Consider the following 26,213-nt stretch of genomic DNA (forward strand, 5'->3'; position numbering starts at 1 on the left):
GTAAAGATGCAATGTTATTCAAAAGAGTGCACATTTTGCTTTAGCAAAGAAATTACATTGTTTATTACCCTGTTTTCTAAAAGAATCATTATTCGAGCTGTTAAGATTGAAGCTGTGTTCCATATAAGACATGAGTAAATAACTATCTACTTCTCTGACACCATTTGTTTTTTGTTCTAGATATCAATGAATGCTCAGAGCTGAATACAAAGATGTCTCTTTGCAAGAACGGCAAGTGCATCAACACGCAAGGCTCATATAAGTGTGTGTGTCTGCCAGGATTTGTCCACTCCACCCAGCACAGCTACTGTGTGCCCCAAAGACAGAATGCAACCAGCACGAGCACGGAGTGACCAGCAGGGGGCGCAAGATACACTAAAAACACTCTTATTTAATCAAGGCCCATATACTCTGCACTGTATAAAACAAACACCCAAAATCAAACCTAGAAAAAAAGTCCTACTTGAGATGAAGAGTTTAATGTGCTATCTTATGGTGTCTATGAGAGAACTGTATAAAATATTTGTTTTATTGGTCTATGTAAGTTTATTATTTTTACTGTATTAGGAAGTAGAAAGATTTTTTAGGTGTGAACATAGCATAGGTGATATTTCAGCAAACTGACAAACCCTATGACCTTAAGCTGGGGGACTGCTTTATTTTAACCCAGTCAGAGACACCGAGCGTGTGGATATTTTACTAATGCAAAAGCCAGACTCTCTCCTTTAAATTTTCTTTTCTTTTATTTCTCTTTTTTAAACTTTATTTAGTGTCTTTTCCATTCTTTCTGTTTTGAATTCATTTATTGGCTGATTTTTCTTTATCTCTTCCTTTTCTTTTCTATTCATATTTCACATTTTTTTCTTAAGGTCTTAGTGAGGCAGACCACACCACAAACACACAAACCTTCAGTACATAGATTCATAGGAAACATACACAGCACAAAATGTTTTCAGTGTCAACTCTTTAAAATAAGCTTTTTATATGAGCTGCTTTGTATTAATGACAGACACCAGCTAATTTTCTGTGTCTGGGACATTAGTCCACTGCAGATGTCTGCCCTGTGGAGCAGGCATGACCTTTAACCTCACCTTTCTTCTAGAAATTGTTTCTTTGAAAAGAAAATAATAAAAAATGAAGTGCCTTGTATTAAAAAATATATGTATTTTTTCAGATGTTTTTTAACAGAAATAAATCTACTACATCATATGATGAAAAAACTTCCCACCATGCAAAAAAGCTAATAAACAGCCGTGGGATTTTTTTTTTTCACTCGCTTTCTGATTTTTGACATTTAAACTGAAGAGTTGATTAAAAACTATGTATTTGTAATTTGTACATGAATAAATATCTTCTGAATATCCATATAATGTATTAAAAGTCTTGAAATAAATCAGAGATGGTGATGTTTATACACATTTATCTATGCTGTGTTGTCTACTTGTATATTAAATATCGGTGCTTCTTAACTAGATTGTGACCAAAAAAGGGGTGTCTGTCGCGGACAGAAAATAAACAATGTTTAATACAATTGATGGAATCCGACACACCACAGAATAACATTACATCACCTTAAATAATAGTGTGAAATAACAAATACGGTAGATTTACAGTAAATTCTGTTCCCAGAATGGTTCCATAGAAATCAGGTCCTTTGTCTCACCTGTTTATCTTGAGCCATGATCTTGTGTTGAGAAGTCAGGTGGTTTATGATTCACATCAATTGTTTCTCAATGAGAAACCAATGGCACAAACTTAGCTAATGGCTTTGATATCAAAAGGGCTGTAAAGACTTATTATTTTACAGTTCTCTTAAATTCTGCATTTAGGTTGGTAAATCGCGCCATCCACAGGTCTGCTGATATTTCTTAATATTTCCCGCAGTCCATGACAATGTATCGAAGACCGTTCATCCGGGTAAGTGAAACCGACACTACTTTCATAAGTGGATTGTATTAAAAATACTTAAGGTGCATCTAAAGCTTAAAGGGTTAGTTAACCCAAAAATGAAAATTCTGTCATTAATTACTCATCCTTATGTTGTTCCAAACCCGTAAAACTTTCGTTCATCTTACGAACACAAATTAAGATATTTTTGATGAAATCTGAGAGCTCTCTGACCCAGCATAGACAGCAATGCAACTGAAGTGTTCCCAGCCCCAGAAACATAGCAATGACATAGATAAAACAATCCATGTGACATGAGTGGCTCAACTTCAGTTTTGCGAAGTTACGAGAATACTTTTTGTGCGCAAAGAAAACAAAAATAACAATGTCAGGTGTGTTGCTCTCTATGCAGGGTCAGAAAGCTCTCAGATTTGATCAAAAATATCTTAATTTGTGTTCTGAAAATGAACCAAGGTCTACGGTTTTGGAACGACATGAGGGTGAGTAATTAATGACAGAATTTTCATATTGGGGTAAATGGGACTGAAAATATAAACATAATTGCCACAAATACGCCCCATCAGCCATTGGTCAAACAAATATATAGCCACGCCCACAGTCCACGCCATTGGTCAAGTAAATGTTGTCAGGAGGTAGCTCAAAACAAGTGGTGAGACTTTCACAGTAGCAGAGACATGTTGATAGTTTTCGGAAAAGTAATTTTTTTTATTAATGGCTTGCTTGTTGTGTCTGCATATTTGTGCATATTTGTTAATATACATCTTAATATACGTGTTAATATAAACCTTACATAATTTGACTTGTATACTGCTGTTGTATTGTCTCTGTGTTGATCTTGTTCCTATGTCGAGTTTTATACATTGTAATTGATCATGAAATCAATATTTAATGTCCACTGATCTATTTGCATGTCTTAAGAATATTTTAGTATTTATTATATAATATTTGCATTTCTTTACTCAGTTTTCCTGTAAATATTTTTTTTCAAAGCACACAAAAGCAAGGCAGTGAACCGACCTGAGAGGGAAACTAGAAATCATCTAACAAAACAGGTGAGCTGAGATAAACCATTTATTACTTTTGTACATAATACCATGGTATATGAGCATAGTACTTATATAGTATATATAAATATATTTATCAATATTACCATGCCATCATAATCTAATACAATTGCTATACAGTAGCCTGCTTCTCACTAAAGATTAGTTGTCAAGACTAGCTCAAGGGCAATCCAGCATGGATGCCTTTACTTTCTGCTTGTTATTGTCAAATTTATGTACTGGAACTGTGTGTGTGTGTGTGTATATGTATATGTATGTTTGTTTGTTTGTGTGTGTGTGTGTGTGAAAGTTAAAGAATGAGTGAAAGAAGGAGAGAAAAGAGGAGAGACAAAGTGAGAGAGAGACAGAGAGAGAGAGGTGGAGAGGAAAGAAAGGTACAGAATGATTGATTGATGGAGCGAAAAGAGACAGAGCAAAGGGAAGTGAGGGGTGGGACTGAGTGAAAGAGGAGTGGAAGTGAAGGGGGAGGGCCAGAGAAAGCAAAGGGAGGAGAGAGGCAGCGTGCATCTGTGTGGGGTCAGTATCACATGCTTGGCTCTTGCACACCACACTGTTGTTGATTGTGTGCGCTTTGATCTGGGTGCATCTCATATGCAATACTTTCCTTCTTTCTTTCTTTCTTGTTAAGGGAGGCATGAACTTGCAGAGAGATTCGCTGCATGATTCACATATATGCTGAGTCAAAAGAGCTCCAGTGATCTGCACAGGCAGGTAAGATCTCTTTCATTTGATCACATAACAGACTGTCACTCCTTTTTAAAGCCTGTGGTTCAGTGGTTATACACAAACTAATGATAAACCGTGGCGTGTTGGACATTAGTTTGGTTTGATCATGCAGTTCACACACTCTGCACAATCAAAATGTGTGTAGTCTGTAGTCAGATGGTGTTACTGTGATCACCTGAAGAGTACAGAAGGCTACTTTACATTCTCAACACAAACATGTTGCAGCCAGAGAGATTTGACAGAGGAATTCCAAGGTCACAAACTTTTCTGGTGGTGTATCATGTTTTGTCGTGTTTGTGTGATAATCGGAGCCGGAGTTCGGGAAACACTGATATTTATTTGTCAGTCTAGATGATCACAGGGCTGGTCAGTGTCTGTTAGTAGATAGTGGGTCAGTCTGACCATCATGTTGTGCAGAGATTGTGTGTATTGTATGCAGATGTGATTTTGTGCATATATTCTTTTCAATTTGTAAGCAATATGTTTTAGACAAAAGTTTTGGTGATATGGTTATATTTATATTTTTTATTCTATAAATTCTATATATCATAAAGTAAATACAGTAAAAAAAAACATAAAATCTGTTATATGAATTCTATATACATTGTTAAAAATGTAATATATATTATTTTTTATTATTTTAAGACAGACATTTATAAAAGTAATGTAAAAAAAAAATAATATTGTTGATTAATTTTATGTGTACATGTGCGTGTGTGTGTGTGTGTGTGTATATATATATATATATATATATATATATGTGTGTGTGTGTATGCATGTGTGTATATATAAATTCTTCGGTGTATTAACGTATATTAACATACACACAATTTCCTGCAAAGCATTGCGGGGACATAATGCTGATTTTAGTCAGTCCACATTGCAGTCTGCTCAAATGCTGCATTGCAAATGTTGTTGTAGTTTCAACTTTTGTTCATAAGTCACAGGGACGATCGTGGCCCAAGGATATCTACGTTCTCTCTGAATCCCACTCGCACACATGGATACACACTGACTTTTTCTTTCCAACACATGCATGCATGCTTTCTCTCTTTCAGTTTAGCTCAGCAGCTCACTCTCACTGGTTTTATTTACCGTTTCCGTGTTTCAAGTTAATGCATTAATGGAAAAATCACAGTTATTCATCATCGTTTCATAAAGTTTTCCATATAGCAAATAGCTGAGAAGAGGTCCTGTATACTGCAGCATTAACCTGTTGCTTGTTTATTCAGAGCTGGCCACAAGTCCAGTGTCTCTTAACAGTCCTTGTATGTTTTCCTGTGCAGTATTAAGTCATTATATGAGCACGTGAACATCTAAATTTGAATTACAGGATGTTGAATTACTGTTGTACAACAGCTTCTCTCTTTGAATCAATGACTATGTTTGTCAAATAAGGTACTCAAAGGTCTAAATTATGAATTTTTAACATTGATAAATATTGTAAATAATGTTGTTTTTTAGGATTATAATTAACATTTAGTTATTAAACTTCCTATACAAACAATAGAAGTCAGCATTTAGTTGCCTTGGTAATCAAGGTGTAAATAATAACCTTCTCTGTTCTTATTTCATCTCTTTGCTCAGTGTGCTGATAATCTGTGGGACAGTAATATTTAAGCTCTGTTGACACATTAGCACTCATGTATTTGCTGAACACACACACTCATTCACAGAGCTGTTGTTTCTGCAGTTACACATGAGTCTATGACGGCAAGTGTAGGCAGGTGTCTGTAACATGGATGGTTCTTCCTCACTGTCTCAATCTACTACATACTCTCCCTAATATGCTGTTTCGTTTATTTTTTTTCATAGTGCCTTTTTACCTGCTGTTTCTATTTCTAAACCATCTTTCTCTTATCGGTGTTATTTGCAGTACGGTTGTGAGCCAGTAAAATGGCAGACTATTTATAGAGCAAGCGTGTCAATGTGTTTTTGCGTCCTGCTGCGTATGTGCTTGCATGTGCTTGTATTCTGTCCATATCAGAGTGATTCTGTAACTTACCTTGTGAAAGTATATTCACAAAGTTTTTCTTTGCTGATGTGGTCAATACATGTGTACGTAAATCAGCCCTGCATTGTTTGTTCACCAATGAACCAGATCCTATGCAGTGAATGGGTGCCGTCAGAATGAGAGCCCAAGTAGCTGATAAAAACAAACCAACAATAGACATAAAGTAGTAGTAAAGTCCATCAATTAACGTCTTGTAAAGTTTTTAAGATGGAATGGCGTTTTCACTGTAAACTGTCGCTTCTGTCTATAACCCATTATAACTCTTTCTCCAGTGAAAAAGTCCATCCCTGTTATCCTCTCACATCAAAATCCACTGAAATATTTGTTTAGAAATCTTTTCGGTTTTAAAAGGTACTTGACCAGTGCATATTTCTCTCCTGATTCAGGCAAGACAATTTATTCACAGGAGAAAGCAGTATTTTGGGTAAGGGACTGTTTTTTTAGCTGTAAGCAATGGTTTAAAGTCTTGAAGGATTTGTTTATTACAAACACGCAGCTTTTACCTTTACAAAATGTTCATTTATTACTATGATTCATGCTTTTATCAGCTGTTTGGACTCTCATTCTGACGGCACCCCTTCACTGCAGAAGATCCATTGGTAAGCAAGTGATGTTATGCTAAATTACTAGACCGTATTCAAGTTTGGCTATTGGTTAAATTTATCCAATTGCCACACAACCTATGTGATGTCAGCAGAAAAATGAAAATTGTTTCATTAAAAATGAAAGTTATTATATTTTGATTTAAGGTGGTGGTGGTGGTGGTGAAGAAAAACTATTTTTTCTTTGAAATGACATGCACCAATGAATTGATCACAATATGAGGAAACAGTGTTATTTTTAATTTCCTCAATCTTCCACTCTAGTCTTCACACATTTCCTACAGTTGAATCAGATGGCAGTGAATTACATCAAAAAGCACTTAACTTAAGAAATGTTTGATCCCTGATCCTGGATCAGTCTTTCAGTAGCTTCTGTGTCCTGTCCTCTGTTTCAGCTGTCATCGATTCAGTCAAAAGTTACTGCTTGTGTCATTCAGCGCAAGCCTAATGCAGGGTTATATGTATGTAAAGTACACCTGTACCATTTCCTCATATTCAGACAGCATGCATGAATACACTCAGTCACACATTAGCTACAGCTTTCATTAGAGCCACAAAATCTACCACCACGAAAAGACACAACATGTTTATCAGGTATTTACAATGTGTAATATTACCCAAGACTTCCATAAAATAGAAGACAAAAGTTACATGGAAGTGTTTTGTCTGGATAAATGTGTTAGTCATGATTACTGAACAACAAAACAATCCGGGGGCTGAGCAGTTCAACATCTCAGTTAGACGTTTCAAGGAATTTCTAAAAATGTTTCTGTGAAATCCAAGTAAATGTTTGGTAAACTGGATTCTTAGACAAGGAGTCATGGTTTCATCAAAGATATTAACATACGTCCTCTTATTCCCAGACATGTCCTCTTTTTGGACCTAAAAAATGCATCCGGCCAGGATTTCTAATTTGCCCAAAATGTCCAGGATTCGGCTTTTTTATAGTTGCCATTTATTGTGTGCATTTTTGTATTAAAGCCATGTGAGGGATTGTTTTCTTAATCCTGCTTCCGCTGAATTTCTGACCATTATCGCCCGTTTTTGTGATTTTCTTTATTTTCGATTTTGCAATCACGCACGCTCTGTGAAAAGGAAGATATTTGCCACTGAGCTCAGGATCTGTTGAGCAGCAAACTGATCCTGGGCTACAAACCCGATTCCAAAAAAGTTGGGACACTGTACAAATTGTGAATAAAAACAGAGTGCAATGATGTGGAAGTTTCAAATTTCAATATTTTATTCAGAATACAATATAGATAACATATCAAATGTTTAAACTGAGAAAATGTATCATTTTAAGGGAAAAATAAGTTGATATTAAATTTCATGGCATCAACACATCTCAAAAAAGTTGGGACCAGTCCATGTTTACCACTGTGTGGCATCCCCTCTTCTTTTTATAACAATCTGCAAACGTCTTGGGACTGAGGAGACAAGTTGCTCAAGTTTAGGAATAGGAATGTTGTGCAATTCTTGTCTAATACAGGCTTCTAGTTGCTCAACTGTCTTAGGTCTTCTTTGTCGCATCTTCCTCTTTTTAATGTGCCAAATGTTTTCTATGGGTGAAAGATCTGGACTGCAGGCTGGCCATTTCAGTACCCGGATCCTTCTTCTACGCAGCCATGATGTTGTAATTGATGCAGTATGTGGTCTGGCATTGTCATGTTGGAAAATGCAAGGTTTTCCCTGAAAGAGACAGCGTCTGGATGGGAGCATATGTTGTTCTAGAACTTGGATATACCTTTCAGCATTGATGGTGCCTTTCCAGATGTGTAAGCTGCCCTTGCCACATGCACTCATGCAACCCCATACCATCAGAGATGCAGGCTTCTGAACTGAGTGCTGATAACAACTTGGGTTGTCCTTGTACTCTTTAGTCAGGATGACATGGCGTCCCAGTTTTCCAAAAAGAACTTCACATTTTAATTCGTCTGACCACAGAACAGTTTTCCACTTTGCCACAGTCCATTTTAAATGAGCCTTGGTTTTCCGGCCTTGACCTTTAGGCACAGAGACTGTTCCAGATTCTCTGAATCTTTGGATGATATTATGCACTGTAGATGATGATAACTTCAAACTCTTTGCAATTTTTCTCTGAGAAACTCCTTTCTGATATTGCTCCACTATTTTTCACCGCAGCATCGGGGGAATTGGTGATCCTCTGCCCATCTTGACTTCTGAGAGACACTGCCACTCTGAGAGACTCTTTTTATACCCAATCATGTTGCCAATTGACCTAATAAGTTGCAAATTGGTCCTCCAGCTGTTCCTAATATGTACATTTAACTTTTCCGGCCTCTTATTGATACCTGTCCCAACTTTTTTGGAATGCGTAGCTCTCATGAAATCCAAAATGAGCCAATATTTGGCATGACATTTCAAAATGTCGTCACTTTCAACATTTGATATGTTATCTATATTCTATTGTGAATAAAATATAAGTTTATGAGATTTGTAAATTATTCCATTCCTTTTTTACTCACAATTTGTACAGTGTCCCAACTTTTTTGGAATCGGGTTTGTACTTTTAAACTGTTGCCATGGGTTGATTTTCCCCCGTGGGTTTGAAATGTTGCATAACATTACATTTGACTGAAATGCTTATATTAAAACATTTTGCATTCTACCCAGGGCCTTTACTAGAATAAAGGTTCCCACTGCTGTGTCAGTGTCCTTAAAGTGACACTTTGTCCTTAATGTTAATCCAAGAAAATAAAAGAAAGAAAATCACTCACTGCTCTTGACTGAATACATTTTTAGTTTTAACAAGAACTAGCCTAATCTATATTTAATTTATACAATGAAGACTATGCAATGCTTTTTTACATTAGATTTTTCAGTTTCTGTACCTGAATGCCTAAAAAACTTAATTTCTATCTTTGTTCTGTTTATTTATTTGTGCCATTTACACGATTTCAAACAGGGCCCCAGAACCCTAGCTACGGCCCTGATTCTACCTATTATAAAACTGTGCTAGATGTTAAGTTTTGTGAGGAAGGGCCACTGGTAGGAAGCTTTTTAGCTGTGTTTATGATCGATATGCATAACAGTGACTGTAAAATATGTATTTTAGGTATGGAAATTACATATTTTGAGTTTTGATATTTGGGATTGCGTTACTTTGGGTGCTTTTGGCATTACTTTAACCACCAATCAACCACATCTCAGCCCCCCGCCCCACCTGCACCCACCTGCACCCACAGTAATCTTTTTGGAAAACTAAAATATGGTCACCCTAACTTAAATATAAAACAGTCTTTTCACATTTATTATTCTGAAACAGCTTTTTCAGAACGGTGATGGAATGTCAGTACTTCATGAAGAGGTTTTATACGCTGTGTTCTTGTCTACTTACACAGCACACATCAGTAACAATAGCCCAATGCTAATGTCCTCGTAGCTGTTTAAAACCAACACTGTCAGAGTGTGAAACAAACTGTGTTGGCGGAGCAGGATATGTGCTCATTGTTTGTGTTTAGCTGGTTCTTTTTTAGACTTGATGAGATGAAACAAGATGATCTGCATCCCTTTTGAATGAACTGGAAGGAGGACAGAAAAACCACTGCTAGTGTCACACACACACACAATGTGCATACACGTTTAGAGAAAAAAAAGAGATAGAGGAAGGACAAGTGTCCTTCAGTGTTGCTATGGCCTACTTCGTCATTTAATGATGATTCACTGAACTGTTCACATATTATATGAATGTATATGAATGATTTGTCTATGATTTTAAATGCTTGTGGTACAGGTTGTAGGGTTGGTGACTCACTAATTAATCACCTTATGTACGCTGATGACTTGGTCATCTTTAGCCCATATAGTGCTGGTATACAACAGCTTTTGAGACTATGCACACAGTATGGTGTAGATTTTGATATAAAGTATAATCCAAAAAAGAGTAAAATTATGACTATAAGAAGTAGAGATGATAAACATTGTCATTTTCCTGATTTTTATCTATCTGGTACTGTACTTGATGTATGCACAGATATTACATATCTTGGCCATATTATTGCAAATGACCTGTCTGATGACAAGGATATTTATAGGCAGCGTCGTAAGCTGTATGTGCAAGCGAACATGTTGTGTCGTAAGTTTAGTATGTGCTCTGTTCCTGTGAAGATTTCACTTTTTAGAACATACTGTACACCGTTGTATACTGCCTATCTTTGGTGCCGTTATAAGCAAGATAGCATTAGAAAGCTCACAGTGGCTTATAATGACAGCATGAGGCTGCTGCTAAGAGTTCCAAGAGACTCCAGTGCAAGCCATATGTTTGTTAGTGCTGGGGTACCAACCTGTGCTGCAGTCTTGCGTAACTTAATGTTTAGATTTATGGGTAGGGTGTCTGAGTCAAAAAATTACCTAATTGCTGTGTTGGCTAACCCTAGACGAAGTTCTGTAAGATTTTCGTCCAGACTGTGGAACCATTGGTGTACATGTCTGTATGTTAGACACTGAACACTGTGGAGGGTCTATTTTTACTTCTTGTATATTTATTATTATTTTATTTATTTATTTTTTCCCTATGTATGTGTTTTTGTATTGTACTATGGATCCCTCTGGGTCTGGAAATAAAGTTTATTATTACCAGTGTTGGGTGTAACACGTTACTAAGTATTTGAAAGAAGTCCTGCTATGAGGAATTTACTTCAGAAGAACAGCGCGATCTGACACTGATTTATTCAGCAAAGAAGATCATTTATGTAATTTATACTTACCGACATTAGTTAATGTGTTATTTTTACATAAACCTGTACGGATTTTATTAGTTGGGCTTTTCCTGAACATCTTGCCAAACTGAAATGTATTGTTTAACTTTTCTTAAGCTTTTTTGTTAATCAGGTGTTATTATTCAGAGTATTTCTATTTGTTAACCAAAGAAGTTTACTTTTTTTTATAAAAATGTTTAAGTATTACAGTTGTTTTAAAGCTAAAAGGCTAAACTATTCTATGTTTGACTCAAATTGAAAGAATAAAGAGTTTAATTTCTATTAAGGTTTATAGGGATTTTAAGATGTAGGCTAATTAGTGATGTGAATAATTAAGTTACTTACTGAGTAACTAAGTTACTTTTCAGACAGAGTAATTAGTAAAGTAATTAAAATACAAAATTGATGATGTAATTAGTAATAGTAATTAATTACTTTTTGAAAGTAACTTACCCAACACTGCATATTGTGATGTGAAGTCAGTGCTGTGTTCACTAAAATATTGGAATTTATGCTGTAATACAGTTAAGCTGATGATACGCAGGGCAACTTTTTGAGCAATTTTGCCAGACAACTTTTTTTGAACAATGTTTCCTAGGCACTTTCCCACAGAGAATGGGTAACAAATTCCTATCTGGATACTTTATATTGGTCGTGGGCTCTGTGTCTTACTTGGTTGGCCATTGATGTCAACATTAACCAAAGTTACACGGCAAAATTGCTCAGAAAGTTCCCCCCGTGTATCATCAGCCTAAATTTCAAAATGTTCAGAGATTAAGTTGATTACTAACAAAAAAGTACCAATAAGTCTGCCTCCAAATGTACCAGGTTGCCGTAATAATAAGATACTTAATAAAGTTAAGAAATGTTTCTACTAAAATATCCTTTATAAAAATGAAAATAAATTAGTTGATATAGCTACAGTAAGAGTTTAGAGTGCTAAGATATATGTGATTTATGTTATCAAAGCCCAAATCTTGTGGATTTCAAATAATGTGATGAGAAATGTGTGGGTTCATATCAAACTCTTTTAATTGCAAACTTAAGTAACTTGGAAAATATAAATGTGCAGTATGCAACATTGCTGAGAACTTTCCTAAACTCCCAGTAATTTGACATGCCTCTTTACCGAGAAATCAGAGAATATATTCAGTTTGCTGTCCAGTTGATCTCTTTGATGTCTGTGAGAAACAATTAAGACATTAAAGACAAGTTAATTATTGTTATTTGTGTTGGACAGATTTTTTAAGTGCCATATAAATAATCTGGTACATGAATATGGAAAGCACATTCAGTACCTTGATATATGTCAAAGCTCCATCAAATGCCACTATAATACTTCAAGTGCCTATATAGTATTTGTGCATTAGATGAGGAGGAGTTCTTCACCAAAATGTCATTTTCAATGACACACACCTGTCCTGAACAGGTGAGAATTAAAAATATATCTCACTGTATTGCAGTCCTGAGGTAAGAGCTTTGATCATTCAGTGGTTCTGTGAGACTCACCTGAAACTGGAGTTAAATTCAGCTGTTGCATGTTTAGTGTTACCAAGCCATTACTTGTGCAAAGCTCTTCCGTTCTGAAACCTGTCTTCACCCATGTACTCTTGCGTATACAAACCACATACAGATCTAAGAGCTTGTACCTCAACCAGACCCACTAAAACAGGCCAAAGAGATAGATGGGAAAATGCATGCTTTCACAGGGCATACTTGTGGGGCCTGAGGGTGGGTGATCCTAACTGTGAGTAATCCCTGCCCGTAAATATCACCAATTGAATGACACCCTGCTGGGTGGGAAGTCCTGTTGTCTCTGAATAAATTCTCCTCACTATGGTAACCAGAGGGGCTTGTCCCCTCAAAGAATGGAAGCTGGAAATATAGGCTCTGAATTTCTATACATGGTAGTCATATTAAATATATCTGGCACTCATTTGAATAGAGGGCCTTTTAAACAAAAGAGAGAGTTGAGAATTGGGGTTATCCATTGTTTGAACATGCCGTTAATGTCCCACGCTGTTGTTCGGGCCGAGAGTTTGATGTATTTGCAATTGTTTTGACGCTCTCATTTGAGAGCAGATCAAGGTCATGCTGTTTATTGAAGCTATAGTTACTCTGGCTTGATTATTTTGAGGGAGGCGGAAACCACGTGACGCAGATCCACTCTGTGTCTATGACATCCTGTTCAAAAGCCACTGACTGGAAAAAAACAAACTGCCTTTATTTAACCTGCAGTGGTGAGGAGAAAGAAAAAGACAGTACTGCTAACACTCCTGACTATTGTCTTTCGCTCATGATCTTTTTCTTTCCCTCACACCCCCTTTTGCACACACAAAAGGACAGATTGCTGGTCACCGCCACCCCTCCTGCGTGTGTATTGTGACGTGGTTCCTGTGTGCCGGGCTTCAGTTTACGGTGTGTTTTGGAGTATTTTTAGCCTGGCACAGGGACGCCTGCTACACAGACAGGAAAAAGGCCAGAATAGAAGGAAGTCCATTCGCCTTTTAGACAAACAATCCCTTCATCTGCATCAGTGAACTGTGGGAGAAAGAGAGAGAGGGAACGAGAATGAATATTTCTCACATTCACTAGTGCCACATGGTGTTCGCAGGCCTCCTTGCTGAATTTCACAGTGTTGGGGTCCAGAGATTTAACTCATAATATTCACTGTCTCATTATTACATAAACCATTCACTTCCCCTTTCTCTCTGCATATATAATGTTAAACATTTTAATAGTTTAATAATGTTAAATATAAAAAAAAAAAATTAAAAGCATGATATTATAATTTAATGGATTTTATATTGTTACTGTATTTGAAGCCAAAATAATTTATTAAAATATTAGCTGAAAACTATTTTTTATTAAGTGTGTCTTTTATCAGCACGCTATAATATTAGATGTGTAAACCACAGAGTAACATTTTCAATTCAGTTCAAAAACACTTTTGTAATGTTTTTATTTTATTTTATTTTAAATAATAACTATTGTTCCAAAGATATTTAGAAGAACCTTAAAAATACATTTTAAAAAAATTATTTATTTCCTTTCAAATAATCCATTGCAACCCTCAAAGGGGCCCCTAGACCCCGGTTTCTAAACCCTGGGTAAAAAAAAAAAAGTGTTTGCCATAATTTATGCATGTTCGTTGAGATTTTCAGGGAATAAATCCTGATACAATTTTCATTTTTGGTTGGACAGTTCCTTTAAATGAAGTGTAAAACTGTTTTCAATAACCCATCTGTCATGTGCTGCAATTGCCAAAAGCTATATATTCAGTAACAGATTCCTCCCTTTTATCCAGATTTCTGATCGTGAGGTAAAACAGTTGCTCTCAGGCCAGATGCATCCCAGACTTTAGAGTTATAATTTTTGTGCTTTTCAAATGTGTCATGAAATATCTTAGCTTGTCCAGGTCCTCATCAAGAAAGATCAACTCTTTCTCTAGATGTCAGATTGAACAACAGACCAGTCAAGTTAAGGTATAACTTTTAAGTAGGTTAGCATTAGCATGACTCTTTAAAAATGCATGGTGTTGGGGAAGCTTCAGCTCAGTGTGAGGAACAAGCGACAGCCACCGCTTTATGAATTATACACCTCTTTTGTTCCTCTGGATAATTACTTTGTTTTAGCCTTTTCTATATGCCAGTTACACACAGACTCTAGTTCCTGCTCGGTCCCTTTGCAGCATGTGGCAGGATGTTAGCAGCTCTGTTTCAGAGAGAAACGTTACCCAAAGTTGTCAAAGTGTTGTTCCCTTTTCATTTGCACGGATGCTGTACCCTTCAGTGTTGGAGAGTACCTGACTAAAAGCAGCAGTGATACTACCTTTTTCAGTAGTGTGAAAGTGGATACACTGGTTTCAAAGTATTTTATTTGGAGGTTCCTGTAGCTCAAACAGTAGAGCACTGCTCAAGGTCATAGTTATGTTTGGCTTCAGATTAATTATACCATTGAATGCAATGTTGCTTTGGACAAAAACATCTTCAAGATGCATAGATATAAAAGTAAAGGTCTTGATTTTCCAGTAACAAGCTACTTTTTCCAAAAAGTAGCATTGGAGCATGATCACTGTTATGCTGCATCACTGTTTTATAATCAAATCGAAACTGTACAAGCCCACGGCAAAAATCAAGCATGTTATATCTTGTATCTGTTGTATAGAATTCCTCTTTGAAAAGTCCAGTTCATTTTAGTGAATTGGTTTGTTCAAACAGTAAATGTGCAACTTCAAATGATTCACTGATTTATTTCCCTGCACAGGAAGTCCTTGTGCAGCATGCTACGCCTTTTGTGTAACAAAATATTTTGTGATTTTTTTTTTGTTTGTTTTTGTTTTTGACACACAGTTACAGTTGACATGATCTCCACACTATTTTTTTGCCAGATAAATACTGCTGTGGCTGCAGTCAGTGGTAACCAAAACTGTTCAGTTACTGACATTCTTTAAAAAAAAAACCCTTCTTGTGTTCCAAGTCATTCGGGTTTAGAACAACATGATGGTGAATAAATGATGGAAAAATTATATCAACTTTGGATGAACTGTCCATTTAACTACTTTATGAGTAGCTTGTAGTTTGGGAAGTCAAGTTGCTAGTTCTAGACGAAATCCTATAATTGATGTACTGACAGGATGATTCATGGTTCATAATTTGACTGAAAGATGTAAATCTCAAAAGTACACAGGCTGGGGCCCTGATCTGATTTAGAACTGCTGGTGGTGTTGTGTTTTGGGTTTGCTAGGTTCATCTGTAGTAAATCAGGCTTTATAGAGCGACTTTCAGAGATAATCGGCTGTCGTCTCTGTGGGCTGAAGCTTTAGATGACTGTTTGATAATGAGGTTGTGGGGAGGTAACTCATTTACTGATTGCAGGTCTCTGGCATTGTGTGAATGGTTCAATGGAGCAATATGAGTTTGCGTCTTTGTGTTTACATGCATGAGAGCTTTCTGTCTGCGTGTGTGAATGTTCTTGTGTGCGTGCATTCATGCATCCTCATTTCTTTTCTTGTCTGTATTAGCAGTGGAAACTCTATGTGAATATTGTGACATGGTCCTCATCATAATTACTGTCTACGAAGAGAGGTAGATCTAATTCTTACTGTAGTTTAGTGTTAGTAAGGTCACTTAATGTTTTGTAAGGGTGCACTGTACTTGTGAATTAAACTTGATAATGACATGACTGTGGTTTCGAGTTCGGCTACATTTTTTTTTTCTTTAAACCATTGCTCAACTAATAACAGGCAGCAAGCCAGACATAAACCATAAATATTTTTCTTTAATTTTCATAATATACTCTGCCATTCAAAATTGTGAAATAAATAAGAAATATTACTCAAGCAACAGATCAGCATATTAGAATAATTTCTGAAGGATCATGTAACCATTTTCCTTCGCCATCACAGGAATAAATTACATTTTAAGATATATTAAAATATGAAGCACTGTAATAACATTTAATTCATAAGAATATTTCACCTTACTTTTTTCTCTGTATTTTTAATTAAAGAAATGTAGCCTTGGTGCATATAAGAGACTTCTCTTAAAAATACAACACTCTTACTGTTTTTGTAGACTGCATTTTTCTCCAAAAAACAACAACAATGGCAGAAAACTGGTGACACAAAGCAGCATTATATCACTAAAAGGTTGCAAACTTGAACATTTACAGTTAATTTTCAACATATTGACTAATGCACATGTAAGCTATGATTGTCAGGAAATTGGGAAAGACTTTTGGAATTTTCTCTATATGACAATTGTCATTTTTCTAGAAAAATAAATGGTAAAATGGACAAAAAAATACAGTAGAAATGAATTCTGTTTGAAAAGAAGCACCTGCACTGAAATAACTGCAGGTGAAATGGCCTACATCAGTCTTAAGTCATACAGAAATGCTGATATGCTTAACTTCTGTGACCTTTCTTGAGGGTCAGCAGGAGTCTGGGTTTTGAACAGCTGCAGTCCAGTTCACTGAGAACCCAGTGACTTCATCTCACTACAGGCACACAGATGTAGAGGGCAGCTGTTCCTCTCTCGCTGCCAGACACACAGACATCTGCTGCATCTGCTTTTCACCCAGACACTCTATCCTGCTTGTCCTGCCTTATTTCACATCATATGAAGTGCTTTTGTCTATAGCATAGTGCCAATAAGAAATATCCAACTTAAGTTCTATGACTATATCTTTTTTGTTTTTCATTTTCTTAGTCTCTTTTTCTCTTAATTTATTATTATTCATTTTATGTCTCTTCTAGCTTGATTCTCAAATGTCCTCTTCACTCTCTCTTTCTCAGTATCTCTTTCTCACTCTTTCTCTCCCTTTTGTATTCATCTTGTCCCCTGTTCGTGTTCTGAGCCCTTCTGTCACTCTGATTGGCTGTGATGATCTGTCATATGGCCGTCTGATGTGCGTTGGTGTTTACAAACAGGCGTGGAGGACAGTGGGATAGTGTCAGTCAGCTGATCGCAATCTGTTCTGCTAGAGAGGAGTTCTCCTGTCCTCAAACCACAGACACTTTTGGAAGTTACACTTGACCCGCCAGATTTACACCGCTGTCCTCAATGTGAAGATTTTGGGTTAGTGAATGAGGTAAAAGTGAGTTTTTGGCTCTTGCGTGAGATTTATGAAAAGCATCTTCGATCTGTGCTCACTCTTTATGTTACTGACATCATCACATTCAAGTTCTGAGTCCTTGCATTTTCTCAATGAGTAATTCTCTCGCTCTCTGTTTTGCTCTGATTTTCGAGAGCTTCTTTGGGGCTCTTGCATTTATGAGAATATTAGATGGTATTTAGGTCTTGTCTGAGGCCGTTTATTCCAGTTTTGTGCTATTAAAAGTAGCACTCCTGCTGTTCTAACCTCACATTAAAAGACAGCATTAAATAGCTTGATGAGCACAGTATTCTTTCCTGTGTTGATGTGTTTCCTTTTGAAATGAGACATTTGGGTGAGGCATACAGGGTGTCTTTTCCCTTTAAAAAAGTAGTTCAATCATGGTTATCAGCATAATTTTTTACAAGCTAGTAAGAGGCAGGTGGTATTCAAGGTCAGGGCATTCTCATTCTAGAGAGCATTTGATTTGATAATCTCTGTAGTGCAGAATGAGTCTCCATTTTCTAGAAAGAGAGAGAATGTAAATTTTAAATGCATATATTTGTGATTTTAGAAGTGTACCAGCATATACTCTACCCCTAAAATGATTGTGCTCAGTAACACTGCAAACTGCATTTGATAATATTGTGAAATGTGTTTATATTTCAGTATGCTTAAATTGAATTTTTAGCATCCATTACTCCAGTCCTTTGAAAATGATTCTAAATTGCTGATTTAGTGCTCAAGATTTCTTTTTCTTATTATTATTATTAATATCTTCTTATTTTTATTATTTTCTGCTAAAAGCAGTTGTGTTGCTTAATATTTTTGTTGAAACTAAGATCTTTTTTAACAATATAAATATCTTTACTGTCACTAACTCATAAATTTTGGACAGTAGTGCATGGTCAAAAAGACATTGATTTTGTATATGCCTTCTCTATGCTGTCAGAACTGAAAGATGCTGGTTTGTTTAACACTGTTACAAAGAAAAAAAAAATCAACATTTCCAACAAGGTCAAAATCTATTTATAAAAGCATTTCACAGAAATATAAGAAATAATTCAGCAGGGATTTTTTTTTTTTTTTTTTTTTGAAATATTGAGTCGGGTTGGCAACTAAAGAAGGGTATGAGAAAGATTTGAAATGCATTTGCTCACAGGAACACAGTAATGGAGCTAGTCTAAAATTTAAGAGTGTAATTTCTACATTAATGAAATTTAGACGTATGTAGGAGCTAAATTTTGCTGACATTGTGAATATCACACTGCATTTCAAATCATGCAGGATATTATACAGCTTGAGTCATAAAAATCTGATATATTTGGCTTCATGTGATGGTTGTGTAACTGATGTCTCTGTGTGTGCTGGTCTGGATGAGGCGAGTCGGAACAGGTTCCAGCCGTCAGCACTCAAACTCACAGATGAGAAGGGTGAAAATTAGACTGAGATATTTATAACCATGGCGCTGGTCCCTTCATCTCTGTGGCCAGGGATCTGTTTTGGGTGCAGGTGTACTTTAAAATGCATTTCATGTAGATCAGGATGGAGATTTCTGATGGTTTTGCAGTTATTTTGCATGTCCCGCATAGATTCCTTCATCTCTTCCATCACCTCACTTGCTGTGGTCATTTATGACATCATGAGAGGGCGTCTCCAAGACAACGGCAATGAATTCCGAACAGAGTTAGCGCAGGTACCTCATTTGCCCTTGTATCTCGTGAACACATGACTTCACACAGGGACTGTTTTACTTCAAAGACCAGGATGCCGACTGAAGGTCCCACAAGATTAATCGAGCCTTCTCCGTCACAAGCAGCTGCTTAACATCTGTGCACATTTGTTGTTGTTGTTGTTATGGCTAGATTTGATTTCCAGTGTTTGTATTTGTTGTTGATCCTTCAGATTGCACCTTTTCTGATCTTCACTGCAATAAAAATAAACCCAAATCTAAAATTAATCTATTAGCTATTTGTGCACAGGAACACACTTACCCTGCCCGTTTTGATTATATAGATAAAGGATTCAGGAAAAAACACACGTCATCCGGAAAACTGATGTACACATCACAGCCTAAGACAGAAATAAAACAAAGCAACACAAGAGGAGCAAGATTTAGTGGCAGTTTGAAGGGCTAGTTATCCTTTGCGTGTGGGCACGCACACATTCAGAAGTGTTAATGAGTTAAGACACTATATCTTATGTAAACTCTAATCAGGTTGTGTACGTCCAGCTCAGTGGGCCAGAATGATGTCATGCCATCTGTGTGGAATCGTGATGTGTGATGTAGCGTCATGCAAACAGAGCTCCTGCCAGAGAGATGAAATATTGATAGCTGCCATAGGGAGTTCATAGAAGAATAAAGCAGTCAAACAATTCAATTTTAACGCAGGTCTGTCTGCTGATGTGGTTTGGAGAGAAGGGTTAGGGCGAAATACAAAAGGCACTTTATGGATACCGCTAGTTTATTTTTTAAAGCATTTGAAGCACAAATACCATGTTATTTGGTTTGTTTGCCTTTTGTAGGATCTATTTAATGTGTTAGATAAATTATTTTTAAACATGAAATTAACCTAGCAATTTAGGCATAATCTGTCAAATTGATATGCAAATGATTTTTGTTAAAATAATTTTGTCTTTACCTAAAAATTTTAATATTTTTTATTAGTTAACTGTTATATTCAACTATTTTATGCACATCCTTCTTAATGCAAAAAGCACAAAAAGGAGCATAATGGGAAGACAATAATCTATCCATTTTCATATTTTAAATCTATTTTGATATTTTTTACTGACTGCTTTTTTTGTTATAGTAAGACATTATTATTTATTAAATATTTAATAAATAATAAATATTTGAGCTCTTCCTAAGTGATAGCTTTATTTACTCAAAGTTCTGGCATAGATCCATGGTTTGGACATTTAGCAAAAATGACTAGCCTCAATATAAAATGAATGGAAAATGAAATAGCTTGTTTAGTTTGACCACCTGAGGTTGATGATAAAGATTCTTGAAGGTTAAGCACTTCCGCTCGTTTTTAATAAGAGTTTCAGGGCCTATTTTTTACTGCATTCATCGAAAGTCTGAAAAAGACGAAGATCAGCTGACAAACTTTATATCAAGCGGTGATTACTGAACAGCATCAGTTCATTCATTATAAAGCCTCATCAGTTCATTCACCAAAAAGCCCCTCGGTGCAAGCATGTGGAAGGCTTCATAAAATATTTCTTTAACTTTTTTTTTAATAATTGACACTGTTTTGTTTGTTTCTGCAGTGAGGCACAAGTCAACCATTGTTTTGCTGAGCACACTGAGCACATTTAAAGGAGAAGAGACTTAGAAGAGAAGAGAAAAGAAGAGAGAAAGAGGGTGGCTTGCCTAATGGCAGAGAGCTAGTTGTCCCAGTGAGGTCAGGTCGGACAGGAGGTCATGGGTTCATTTACGCTGGGGAAAGCTGCTTCTCTGGAGCTACTGCTGGAAGCCTGCATTCATGCGTTTGGTGAGTGAACACTAAAATGATTCATAATTTTGTGAACAGATTGATGTTTTTTGAACAGATTCTCACACCATTCTCAGACTAGCTCAGTTGCTAGATCTTATGATTGGTCATATTCATTAATTGACTATAATAATCAGTAATTGACCACTGTTATTGGTCATGGTTGATGCCATTATGGATTGCTGTGATTGCATATGATTAATGACCTCTGTTTTGCTTAATCATAGTTGCTAATAACTATAAATGATCATACTTAAAATTCCTAGTCTTACTGCTCTTATTGATCAGTATAATTACTGATCAATGTTATTGACCCATGTTATTGATTGTTTACTGATATCCTCCGTTAGGTCTTTATATCAATTTTCATATATGTATCATATGTATCTCATATGTTTTTGAGCTGCTAGCCATACTAAAAATGTGTAACCCTCCCTTTCTCCATTACACATGCTCTATTTTTTTCTTATAATATATTATTAGGTAACCAAGTCTCTCTATTAACTAATTGCTTATTAGCATGCCTATTATTAACATGTTTAACTGTTTATTAGTACTTATAAAGCACATATGCTGCATGACCATGTTCTACTGTACATCCCTAATCCTACCCAGTACCTAAACTTAACAACTACTTTACCAACTAATAATAAGCAGCAAATTAGGAGTTTCATAGTAAATGGTTTGTTAATAGTGAGAACTGGACCTTAAAGTAAAGTGTGACCTATTATGATTATTTTTAAATTATTTATATTATGGTTGTATTGTATCCGATCTTATAATATTCCTCCCTCTTTCTGTGACTGTCTCTTTCTGTTATAGATGATGAAGGAGAGCTGCATGAAAATCAGCTTCCCAGAACCCTTCTGCTGATGCATCGCTGGTATGTGTCCTCCACCGAGCTCGCTGGGAAACTTCTGATTATATATCCTGTGGCAGTCAAGTATGAGTGAGTGTGTGGCTTGTGTGTGATGTTTCAGTAGATATCTGTTTTTAAGAGTGTTTGGTGTTAGATCTCAGCAGATACCAAGTGGCATCTCCAAAAAAATGATGCTACTTAGCCATTAATGCAAAAACTTATTTTTGTGAAATGTTTAACTTGAAGGTGTGCTTCTGCTATCCTTCTTTTATATAAATGCCACTTGAATTGATATGTTGTGTAATGCAATGCCATTCCTTCACTGCATACTGTATGTGCATATACATCCATTCATTCTCCAACATGTTTAATGCTCCTTGACTCTCTATCACGTATCGTGACTGTCGGGGAGATGACTGCCAGCGGACACGACTGAAGATCTGCTATTTAATGAGGTAAATAAAAACAGCTTCCGTTTAACAAGATAAACAACCCATTTATTCCCCATGAGTTTCCTCTTCTGAATTATTTAAGGTGTTTTATTTGCATTGCTAGGCAACAACAGAACATGTCGTGAGGAGACTATTATATAGTGTTTTTGTGTTTTTTTATTCCCCTTCTGTTCTTCCTCTTTTTCTCCGGGGGCTGCGTGACTGTCGCCTGCGCTCAGAATGAGGAGTGATGATGTCACAAGGACAGGCATCGCTCCTTCAGATCGACATTTGTCCACAGTGGACATTTTGTGTTTTAGTGCACAGCAAAGAATGATTCAGTGATTCATCCATCTATTATTCACAAAGCATGTCTCCTCAGGCAACCTTTCCTTTCTTCTCTGTTCACATCTGCCTGCCAGTTTTCAGATCTATCACTCCACCAAAACCACAGGCTTTTATTCAGGATTTCAGGATTTGTTTTGAGAATAAATACAAGACTATGTAATGATCTGGGAATTAAAATCTAAAGGCTGGAATACACTACTCGACTTATAAAATGTGAACTGATTTTAAAATTCTAGACATCATACACTTAATTTTGTAAACAGTCACAAAGGGAAAACTGGGCATCATACTCTTAACGACTGAGGATCATACGCTACCAGAATTTAAAGTCCTTCCGATCACAACAAACTCACACAGAAACATATTCTTAGAGATAAACGCCTTGAGATCCATCATCTCATTTTCTCATCACACTAGGAGATGTATCAACATTATGTACTCAAAAATCGTCTGAAAATATCAAACATGTTTTCCCCTGAATGGATGGAATCATAGTCTGAAGTTATTATCATACACTAAATGACTTTCTAAGAAATCCGTAAAGTCAAATCTGCAGACTGGCTCTGACTTTCAGCAACTAGAGACATCTGTAGATCAGAAGGAAATCAGGGCAAAGTCATGTCGTTTATTCCACCCTTATTTTAACACTCATGTTGTGTTCTATCATTTTGAATCTGAGAGGTTTTTTTTTCTTTTTCCCAAAAATGCTTGTTAATGGTGTTCCCGAGCAAAAATGACCAACCTGCAAAAAATTGCTAAGGTGAAAATGAGGTAAATAAGCTCAGATCATTGAGGCCTACAATCAGTCAGTTTCCAACAGAACTGCAAAAACTGTGCTAATACAATAAAAAAAAAAAATGAAAAAAGATTTTTAAGATTTGGTAATAATGTAGCATAGCAAGACATCTATAAGCAATTTTTGTAGGTTTGTCAGTTTTGACTGGGAACACCACAAGTGATCAGTAAGGTAAGGGGTTGAAAATAAAAATAAACAGTTGGAAATAAACAGCATTTTAAAATTTAAATATCTGACAATGAAATGTAAAAGGAATAAGGATATAAGATTTCAGCCCTGTTTCTAGATCACTGGTAAATTTGACCATGACCATGCAAAGTCTTGTAGAGATGATTAGATTTCTTAATTTCATCAAAGCACAAAGTTCTCTCTGGATCATGCTAGAGAATAGTCGAGGGGTTTTACACATACTTATGGCATTTATGCAGCTCATCATTTAAGCAAAATGGGAAAAAACAAATACTAAGACATTTTGAAATGCATGTTAATTTATGGGTGTTGACTATCAAATTATGTTAATATGTAATGCATTTAATACATAATCTAATTAGCAATTTAAATTGTTGTATTAAGTTTTAAAAGTATAAAATAGTTTTATCCAATTTGATTAAAAAAAAAAGACACACACACTTTCCAATGTGCACACACCTGTGGTTAGGGTAACTTATCAGTTATCAGTGTATACTGAGGTGTTGTGTAAAACTTGTCTGATGACCTTTTGACCCCTGCTATCACTGGTCTCACTAATATGCACAGTTACACAATGCAATACTTGGGTTGTTACCTCCTAACTGCATGATGTTACTCTGACTCACACTGGGAACACATTCCAGCTGATGTTTATGTCTCAAAAAAAAGAAAAAAAAAAACTGAAAAACAAGAAAAGAATGTGTTTTTGTGTCTCAGTGCCCTTAGTGAGTCCGACAGTCAAAAACATCTACATAATTAATGATAAAAGGCATGCATCTGACATAAATACACTTCATCCGTTCCTTTCTCAAGGGACTTGGTGAGAGTCACCAAAACAAAAACATCACAAAATGAAGGAGGTCAGTGTTTTGTAGAACTGCATCCTGCTGTGGGAAAAGTAACCTTGCTCGATTTAAAATGTAGCCTTGATATTTACTGGAAGCATCCAATCAGGTTAGATTTGTTGCTGTTTTTCAGGGGGTCCACAGGAAATCAACTCTGCATGTCTGATAGAACTACAAGAAGTATTATAATAAATCCATTGTTTTTTTTATGATCATGTCATGTTTTTGGACGTGTACCATCTTAGACTTATTTATACCCACTTATTAATGTTTTCAAAAGAAGATTTTTATGCTCACCGGGGCTGGATTTATTTAATCAGTGCATTAAAAACAGTATAAACAGTAATATTGTGAAATATTATTACAATTTAAAATGCTTTATTTATGAATATATTTTATAATGTAATTTATTTCTTCTGTCACATGATCCTGCAGAAATCAAATGTATTTGCAGAAATTTTTCTACAAGCAGAAATTGGCTGATTTCGTGCTCAAGAATCATTAATATTTTATTTTGAAAAATGTTAGACCATTAGCCAAAATATTGTAGCCCATTGGATGCACAGCCTTTCACCTCAACAACAAAAGTAAAAAAGCAGGGAGAGTTTTCTCTTAGCTTTTAAAAGGTAATGATTTAAAGTATTCTAAATTTGCAGGATTATGCAGTTAGTTCTTTTGTATTATTATTTTAGTTTTGTGTTTATTTACTGTTTTTTCCCTTGTTGTCTGTAACCCAGAATAGACCTGCAAATCTTTTTGGGGTTACAACATGCCAGTTAAGAACCACAGCTATAAAATACCATGACATTCCATCTAAACACTATTTTGCTACATATAAATATGGTAATTCTTGCTTCAAAGTATCTTGTACCATCATTGTACCATGGTGCAACCACAATACTTTTTTTAAGGATAAGATGAGTTTAATTAGCACACCAGCAAACCAACTAACCAAATGTTTGCAGCGTTATGAGCTGTTTCTGTCTTTTGCGTTTGTGGTCTAGACAGACTCTGCTTCAAGGTTACTGTTCCCCACAAGTAAGTACAGTGATGATGGGTTTGAACATTTTCTCAAGACTGTTACCTGACAACAAACAGCATTAAGTATGGCAGCTGGAGCAGTACTGAGAAGAAACTGATATAAACAATGTGATTGGACAAGCAATTCATCAGCCTGCAGTTACAACATTTAGGTTTTTTGTTATTTGGTTGAAATGTAAATTATTTGGGGCAGCAGAAAATAAATATATGTAAACTTTCTCTGAAATACGAGCCATTTGTACACTTTAAAAAACACTTTATGTTTAGCCACAGCAATAAAAGTTCAATGTAATTTACAGTTTTTACAAAACCTGTGTGTGTGTGTTTGTTTGTGTGTGTGTGTAGGTACTGGATAGCTGAATTCCCTGCAGAGTTTGATCTGGATCTGGGTTTGATCCGTCTTACAGAAGAATTTCGAGATGCAGCCGCTCAGCTGGGTGGTGATGAGCACATTAAACTACTTGACATTTCTACAATGTGAGTGCTGTTACAAACACTGGCTCAGGTTCTGAAGGTTGTGTATTTGCTCAAAGCATGCCAATCATTGACTGTGTCATTACTATTGACCTATTTGG

At 36.0% G+C, this 26,213-nt stretch overlaps 2 protein-coding genes across 9 annotated transcripts in view; both read left to right on the forward strand.

Moving 5' to 3' along the window:
- The window catches only part of ltbp1 (latent transforming growth factor beta binding protein 1), a 79,060-nt gene extending 78,363 nt beyond the window's left edge, over positions 1 to 697 (forward strand). For all 5 annotated transcript variants that reach the window (XM_042742207.1, XM_042742209.1, XM_042742208.1 and 2 more), the window contains one exon: positions 181 to 697. In XM_042742207.1, coding sequence (XP_042598141.1) covers positions 181 to 353 — 173 coding nt within the window. In that variant the 3' untranslated portion in view covers positions 354 to 697. The remainder of the gene's footprint in view (positions 1 to 180) is intronic.
- Positions 698 to 3,434: 2,737 nt separating this feature from the next.
- LOC109077378 (ras guanyl-releasing protein 3-like) overlaps positions 3,435 to 26,213 on the forward strand; it is a 34,466-nt gene continuing 11,687 nt past the window's right edge. For 2 of the 4 annotated variants that reach the window (XM_042742215.1, XM_042742212.1), the window contains exons 1-5: positions 3,495 to 3,683; positions 20,906 to 21,129; positions 21,952 to 22,054; positions 22,381 to 22,443; positions 25,984 to 26,115. In XM_042742215.1, coding sequence (XP_042598149.1) covers positions 21,060 to 21,129; positions 21,952 to 22,054; positions 22,381 to 22,443; positions 25,984 to 26,115 — 368 coding nt within the window. In that variant the 5' untranslated portion in view covers positions 3,495 to 3,683; positions 20,906 to 21,059. The other 2 variants (XM_042742213.1, XM_042742214.1) reach the window with 2 other exon arrangements.

Source organism: Cyprinus carpio, chromosome B17, assembly GCF_018340385.1.
Source record: "Cyprinus carpio isolate SPL01 chromosome B17, ASM1834038v1, whole genome shotgun sequence".
NCBI classification, from domain to species: domain Eukaryota; kingdom Metazoa; phylum Chordata; class Actinopteri; order Cypriniformes; family Cyprinidae; genus Cyprinus; species Cyprinus carpio.